General features: G+C 48.9%; 1 protein-coding gene across 1 annotated transcript; it reads left to right on the forward strand.

Annotated features, from left to right (window-relative positions):
- The first annotated feature begins 305 nt into the window (after positions 1 to 305).
- LOC146186507 (cullin-3-like) lies at positions 306 to 6255 on the forward strand. Its single transcript, XM_084608054.1, has 3 exons — positions 306 to 663; positions 729 to 913; positions 6115 to 6255. The coding sequence occupies exons 1-3, from the start codon at positions 306 to 308 to the stop codon at positions 6253 to 6255; spliced, it is 684 nt and encodes a 227-aa protein (XP_084464180.1).
- The last annotated feature ends 2008 nt before the right edge of the window (positions 6256 to 8263 follow it).

The raw sequence follows: 8263 nt of genomic DNA on the forward strand, positions 1-8263 counted from the left end.
AGCTCAAGGTCGAATATGGTCCTATATTCACCTTAAAGTTCGAAGTCAGGTTGAACGACATGTCTGTTCCTAACACCATGGCAAATGAGTTCCAGACCGGCGCGGCCTAATGCAACTTGGAATTGAATGGATTGGACTTGAATATACTGGTGCTCACAATGGGCTTCTGGCCGTTCGCTGCCTTTAGGGAAAATTGAAAAATTCCGGCTGATCCCTACGGCGCTTTTGAGACGTTTCGTTTCTTCTAACTATTTAAGCACTGCGCTCGAGTGCTGAATCTGCAGGCACAGTTAGGCAGGGCGGAGATGAAAGCTGTGCTCTACCCACCAGACCAGTCATCGGACTATTCAGCACTCTCCGTTCAGCTGAGTCGGCCGCGGACTTACGCGATCTTGGTGTCGACGTACCAGATGTGCGTGCGGATGCTGTTCAACAGGCACGAAAAGAGTACGCACGAGGACATTGTCTACGAGACGGGCATTCCCGAGACCAACCTATTGCGCGCCCTGCGGTCTTTAACTGTAGGCAGAGATGACCAGCGGATCCTCATCAAAGAACCTCCGACGAATGATCTTGAGCTAAGTCACGTGCTTGCCGTGAACGAGTCGTTCATAAATGACGTCAGCAAGGTGAAGATCGAAACGGCCATTGCCAAGAAAGAAGGCGACTATAAAGGAAATGAGAACGTTGTGCGCAAAGTAGACGAAGATTGACGGTTTGTGATTAAGGCCGCCATTGTGAGGATCATGAAGTCAGAAAAAAGCTGTCGCACGTCAAGCTAGTAGCCAAACTTACCGAGCTGCTCAGTGCGAGGTTCACTCCTAGCCCCGAGGATATTAAGGAAAGAATCGAGGCTCTCATCGACCGCGAGTACCTGGAGCGAGATCCCGATAACGCCGAGGTGTACACCTACGTACCATGAAAAGACCGGTGCCTGCATGCATCAATGGTTTGGTCTCATCGGCAACCAAATTCACTCCCTATAATACACGCAATGTATATTCGGGATAGCCTTTTTAGCTTCTTTATAGATGGCGGCTGAAGCGAGGATGTGCTTTAATTCACATGGCTGTTTTTCTCTGGGGCCGATTGATTTATGGCCACATTTGAAGGTGCAGTTTGTGTGGGTGGAAGAAGGCGCTGCGCTCGAACCTTGCGTTTCTTGAAATCCCTTGGGAAAATCTGGCCAATGAAAGAAACGTGGTTACCCATGTCGTGTTTCGACGGACGTCAAACGCTCTTGTGTTGTGCGATATCAGTGATTAAGAGCACCAGGTGGTCCAAATGTACGGAGCCTCTACTCTGCATCTCACATAGTGGCTTAATATATGGTAATCTGTTTATTTGTGCTAACAACCTGCCACCAAGACGCACCGAGATCTATCTCGGAAGATTGCAGCCAAGAGTTCCGATGCTACTTCCCCATTGTTCCAGGCAGTTCTAGGATTATTTACACGAAAGCTTTACTTCCCCCCCACCTGTGGCGGCGCAGTGGTTAAGACGCCCAACTATTGTACCGGAGTACTAGGGTTTGAACCCGACAGCCAGCGGCTGAGTTTTGAAGGAGGCGAACCAGAGAGGCGTCCGTGTGCTGTGCGATGTCAGTGCACATTAAAGATCTCTACGTGGTCAATATTACTGCATAGACCTCCACTACGCCACCCCGTTCCTCTCTCTTCTTTCAATCCCACCTTCCTCTCTTCACCTTACAGTGCAATTTAGGTGTCCTCCGGCCCCGCCGGGGTGGTGCAGTGGTAAGACGCCCGACCCGACTACTGTGCCGGAGTACCCGGGTTCGAACCCGACCTCGGTGGCTGCGTTTCGATGGAGGCGAAACGAAGAGGTGTCCGTGTGCTGTGCGATGTCAGCGCACGTTAAAGATCCCCAAGTGGTCGAAATTACTCCGTAGCCCTCCACTAAGGCTCCTCTTTCTCTCTTTCCCCTTTCACTCCCACCTTCCTCCCTTCCTTTTCGGCGCGGTTGAGGTGTCAACGGAAAACAAGCGAGACAGTTACCGCGCCTCTCCCTTCGTATAAATCAATCAATCAATCAATCAATCAATCAATCAATCAATCAATCAATCAATCAATCAATCAATCAATCAATCAATCAATCAATCAATCAATCAATCGAGGTGTCCGCCGAGAAATGTGACACCGCGCCTTTTCTTTCCTGTTAAACAATTAATATTATATTACGTACCAGTGAAGGTCAACCTATCCGGTTGCTTTTACTTCCAGAAAGGCGGTGTGACCTTGACCTGAATGAAGTGTATGTGTTCAACTGTAATATCTAGGTTAAAGAAATTCTTAAATCCCTTATTTCTGAAATACCATCCTTGAGCTGCACTTCCTTGTAGTTCTTGAAAAATAATTCGTCCACAATAACAGTATACATGAAGAAAATAGTTAAGTATGTTTTACGAAAAACGATGTGACTATCTGACAGCATCTTTGCCTCTGAAAATATTGTTAAAATATGCAAAGAAAATATGCTAACAGTATTTGTCCAGAAATGCGTGTTTTGTGCGGTATGGCATTCAGGTATATAGGAGAGCGATCTTAGGCCCCAGTACAACATTATATATTTAAACAGGTGAATGGGCCTTCCGAATTCATTTCGTCGCATTTTGAAGCGAAAGCCGCTATTCGCATGCCTAATAATTTGACCATGGCATGTATTGCGCCTTTAATTCCTCGTATATCCAATTATGTCGAAAGCTTCCACTACACTAGGTAGAGCCGGTATTCGTGTGGCACTAAATGGGGCCTTCATATGACTCTGGCATAACTAAGCGTGTGTTCAAGATTCCTTGCTGCACAACCAAAAGTAGGCCGCGCCTTCCTTTCTCCAACACCTAACTTAAGCGAAGGTGCCACCTAATATTCCGTTGTGTCCACCCAAAAGAGTAATTTAAAGAAAATATGAAATGTGACCATGACATAATTGAGTGTAGGTGTTCACTATGCCGTGGCGTCTATGAAAAGTATGCTGCGTCTTCCATTCTCTATAAAGTAACTTAAAAAATGTGCCCAGTCATGGTGGCGCAGTAGTTAGCACGTCTTACTGCTCTGTCGAAGTATTTGGGCTCGACGCCGATCGCCGGCGGCTGCGTTTCGATGGAGGCGAAACGGAAAGGACTCCATGTGCTGCGCGATGTCAGCGCACATGTGTAGAACTGATTCTAGGCCGGCTGCCTGCTTTTTCCTATATTATGAGCTTTGGTATTTACATCATTTAGCTCCTTTATTTTTTATTGCTCTGAAAGTTGACAAGAGAAGGCTACTTACTGTACTGACATTTAATTCAGTATTTTTTAGTGTCTAGTTCTTTTGTATTCTTTGCAAGATAACAAAGAATTTGGTGACGCTTTGATAGTTCCCCAGATGGTCGAAATTATTGCATAGCCTTCCCTTAGAGCACCCTTACAGCCACCGTAGTTCAGGGGTCCGCAGATAAAGTGTGACAAATACAGCATCTTTCTTTCCTGTTAAACAATTTATTATTATATAAGAAAATATACGTTTGTTTGCCCCGTCACAGTGGCGCATTGGTTAAGACGCCCTGTTACTGGTTGGTTTGGTTTATGTGCCCCAAAGCGACTCAGGCTATGAGAGACGCCGTAGTGGAGGACGCCGGAAATTTAGAGCACCTTGGGTTCTTTAACGTGCGCTTACATCGCACAGCACACACGCGCCTTGCTTTTTGCCTCCATTGAAAAGCGTTCGCCGTAGCCGGGATTCGAATCCGCGTCCTTGGGAACAGCAGTCGAGTGCCCTAACCATTGCACCACCATGGCGGGGCCATTGTACCGGAGTACCGGGGTTCGAGCACGACCTCTGGCAGCTGCGTTTCGTTGGATACAATTATACTCCTTAAAATAGCGTCCGCGATCAGCAGTTTCCTAGCTGGCGAAATGTAGTTAAATTGAGACAGTCCAGTCAGTGGGGCACGGGCGGCCAACAGAGGCCCGGGCCACTGTCATAGGCGTCAATGGAACTCCCTTGCAGCTCTTCCGATGTGGACGAGTGTCAGCCCCGCTTGTGACGGTGATGATCAGTAGCTGTAGGATACCGTTTGGGGAAGAGGCTTGCTGTGACTCTCGGCTCACTCCGTCAAGGCGGCTGGTTGACGTCATTTGTCAAGCGGGATCCCCTCGGTGGCGTCGTTGTAACTTGGTGGAATACAGACATGAAGAGGTCGCTTCCTTTGTTTTGACCCGGAGGGGTAACTGGCCGCCGCAGCACGTGGGGATGGAACGGCCGTCGTCGTCGGCGTCATCGATGGTTGCCACTCGCCGGCAACCGCTTTGCTCCTGCTGTCATCTGCTGGAGCCGCGTGAACCTTGGTTGAGACCCCAATACTAACAGTGGTAAAGGAAGTTGTCTACTATGGCCATGTCTGCTTTGCCATTTTTTGCGCTGTGCTCTGCAAGATGGAGCGATTCATCCGTTCTCATGTGCCTCAGAAAAATTTTCAATGTCATTGTCATAGATAATTGTTTCCTGGGTGGGAATTTTTATTTTCTCTGGCCCTCGCGAGGCTGCTACTTAGGCGACGTAGTGTCGGTGTCGCACACCTCTTGTATCAATTCCGCATCCCCAGTATCGTTGCCTGCTTCAAGGGCACGCGTCTCGACTACCCGTACTCCAAGCACTGCTTTACACGGCTCCTGGTTCTGTTCGCATTTGTCAGTGAGTATAGGCAGTAGGTAAACAGAAGCCTATCCTTAAGCGTACTCAGTATGGGCACTACACCGTCCACCTTCTGATCAACGATTGATCTCGCAGGAGGGAGAAATTGGTACGACCGCCTGTTTGGCAGCAGCTTTCTCACCGAACGCTGACGAGAAGTTTATATTCCCGTGCGTATGGAGGAGTTCAGTCGGTATATATGTTGCTCCCGATAAGTAACGGTTATCTCCGCTCTGGTGTCCTTGATTGCCTAGAATATTCTGCCCTAACAGCTACGTTTCACTGTCTGCACATTACCTGAGGGGTCTCGTTGAGACATGCGCCGTCACGTTGTCGCTACAGGCCTGTGTCTCCTTCTCTGGTGTCGCAGCGTGAGAACGGATATTCTGCCGCATGATCACTTCACTCCCAGTTGGAAGCGCTCTCCGTTCCGTTGGGGATTTTACTCGGCTGTCGAACGTCACTCGTCTGGTTTTCCTTCTTTTGCGCGGGCTTGGGTAGCTCAGTTCATCTTGTTGTAGTGTAAGGATATTTGGATGCCCCTTAAAGGTCCACACCTCGGTGGCTTCTGCTTCCGCTTACTTTTCCCACGCCTCCTCAAACATTTAAAGTGGACCAGCCAGTTAGTCCGCCCCTCGCACAGCTTTTTTATTGCGAAAGCAATACTACTTTCACGTTCAGCTCCTTGCGTGGCGAGGCCGCGGTAGCTACCATTGACCTTTAGCTTGACCTCTGCTATGACGCCATACCATCTGCATCAAAAACCAGGGGCCCAACTTGTGCCGTCGCGAGGCGAGGCTGCGCGTGGTGGCTGCTGCCTAACTCCTGCGCCCGCTACGTACATCGCTATGTCAGAGGACTGCGGGAAAGGCGTCATACATGAAGTCCCTTTGTCCTTCTCGGATGAAGATATTTTGAAAAGGCTGCAAGTCTACGGGAATCCTCCGGTCCTGGGGGTGCGAAGACTGGGAAGAAACTCGAGGACAGTTTTAATACTGTTTAAAGACAAAGAGGTGCCGCGGTGGGTGAGACTCACGCCCGTGGCGCAACGCTGCGTTCTCTACCGCAAGAAGCTTGAAGTTTGCAACGCCTGCGGCAGGCTCGGACACTGCGAAGACGTCTGCCCGGACCCCGCAAATGTGAAATGCCGTGGCTGTGGCATGGAAAAACTACAACAAGACCATTTATGTGAGTGCAAGTGTCAACTGTGCGGGAAAGGACACCCGCTTGGTGACAAAAAATGTGGAGAACTCTACCGCGTTCCATAAGAGGTAAAGAAGAGGAAGTGGGAACGCAAGGTCAACAAGCAACAGCAGCAGCAACTTCAGAAGCAGCAGCAACAGCAAGTCGAAGCGATCGTCGAGCAAAATCACCGAGGTCGTTCCAAGGTCAAGCGTGTAAACGAAGACTTTCGCGCCAGAAACGACTCCTTCCCGAGGCTGGAGGAGACTACCGAAGGGCGACAGCTGCGCGGCCGGTCGAGTTCCAGCTCCAGGGGGCGTTCTGGATCCAGACGCAGCTGGCGCTCAAGTTCCAGGGACCCGGAGAACCCGTGGACTAAGAAGCGGAGCCTGAGCAGGGACCGTAAAAATGTAAGCTTTGAGAGTGAGGCTTCCCAGGCAAATGATAACAAGGACGAGGTGATCTATAAATTAAAGAAAGAAGTTGGGGAGCTTAAAGATATCATTAATAAGCTCACTCAAGAGTTGCATAGACCAAAAGGGCAAGCGCGTGCTGGGTCCCTCTCCCCCCATAGAGCGCCACCGAAATTGGTATCGAAACCAACTGTCCTGACCCCTAAGGCTGCGACTTCCACGCAGCCTGCGGCACCGGAGGAGGAAATGATGATAGTAGAATCGGCTAGACCGCCCCCAATGAAACGCAAAGGGGAAGACGCTGATCCATTGGTGGCACTAGAAAGAAGATTAGAAGCCAAAATCGAAGCTAAATTTGAATCTTTCATGACCCAAATTATGGGAGCAATAAACCAAATTCAAAGCCAGATCCAAACCCTTACGGGCGAAGCACAACTTCAAAGGGCAGAATTAGTTGCCATCGGAGAATGGCAGCAAAAAGCTGAGGAAAAATTTGATCAGCTCCATAATGGCCAGAGGCGCACCAAGTGAGTCTTTAATCTGGCAGTGTAACTGTCGCGGCTTCCAACGCAAGCGTGCGTAAGTGCAACAGTACTTGACGCAATTAGATGAGAAACCACTAGCTATAGCCCTGCAGTTCAGTTCAGTCGTTCAGTCGTGTCCGACTCTTCGTGACCCTATGGACAATGTCACGCCACGCTTTCCGGTCTCTCACTATCTTCCTAACATCACATAACTTCATCTGCAGTGCCTCGAGGATGCCATCTAACCATCGCGTTCGCTGCCTACCCCTTCTCCGGTTACCCTCAACCTTTCCCAACATCAAATCTTTCTCCAGCGACTCCTCTCTTCTCATCAGATGACCAAAGTAGCTGAGCTTTAACTTCAGAATTTGACCCTCCAATGAGCAGTCAGGGTTTATGGTCGACAATGTCGACTGATTTGATCTTCTGGCAGTCCAAGGAACTCTCAAGAGTCTTCGCCAGCACCACAATTCAAACGCGTCAATTCTTCGGCGGTCAGCCTTTTTTCACAGTCCAACTCTCGCATCCATACATCACAACTGGAAAGACCATAGCAAGAGTTATACGGATCTTGGTTGGCAGACTAATGCCTCTGCTCTTTACTAGGCGGTCAAGGCTAAATTTCATGGCTGTAGTCTCCTTCCGAGATAATCTTGGAGCCCAAGAAGAGAAAATCTGTCACAGCTTCGACTTCTTGTCCATTGATGCTCCAGGACTTGACAGGGCAAGACGCCATGATCTTTGTCTTTTTAATGTTCAGTTTAAGCCCAAACTTCTCACTCTCTTCTTGTACGCGCATCAGAAGTCTCTTGAGTTACACTTCACTCTCTGCCATTAAAGTGGTATCATCCGCTTATCTAAGGTTGTTGATACGTTTTCCAGCAATCTTCACTCCAGCTGAAGACTCGTCCAGACCGGCCTTCCTCATGATTGTACTCTGCATATAGGTTAAATAGGCAGGGCGACAGTATGCAGCCTTGCCTCACTTCTTTCTCAATCGGAAACCAATCAGTAAGACCATGCCCAGTTCTGACTGAGACCTCTTGTCCTTCGCACAGGTTCCTGAGGAGACAGATGAGGTGAATTGGAACTCCTATCTCTTGGAGAGCTTGCCACAGTCTGCTGTGATATACGCAGTCAAACGCTTTCGCATAGAAGTAGATGGGTTTCTGGAACTCTCTTGCTTTTTCCATGAGCCCTGCAAGAGACGGGTAAAGCAGCAAAACTCTCGGGATACCAATCTTTTTGAAGTGACAGAGGTGAGAAATATCGCGTCACAACATTGGTTAAGAGGAACATTGCTGCAATCATGCACGAAATCAATTCGAAAGAAATTGAGGCAGTGCTGCTGGAAATTCTTACGGGACGAAAAGAGGAACCAAGCCTGTTCCTCCTATACGCCTCAGCACAGAAAGGTGAGGTTCAGGGCCCTCTTTCGCAAAGCGATAAT

The sequence above is a fragment of the Amblyomma maculatum genome, chromosome 6, assembly GCF_055883805.1.
Source record: "Amblyomma maculatum isolate TAMU_Amacu chromosome 6, ASM5588380v1, whole genome shotgun sequence".
Taxonomy (NCBI): Eukaryota; Metazoa; Arthropoda; class Arachnida; order Ixodida; family Ixodidae; genus Amblyomma; species Amblyomma maculatum.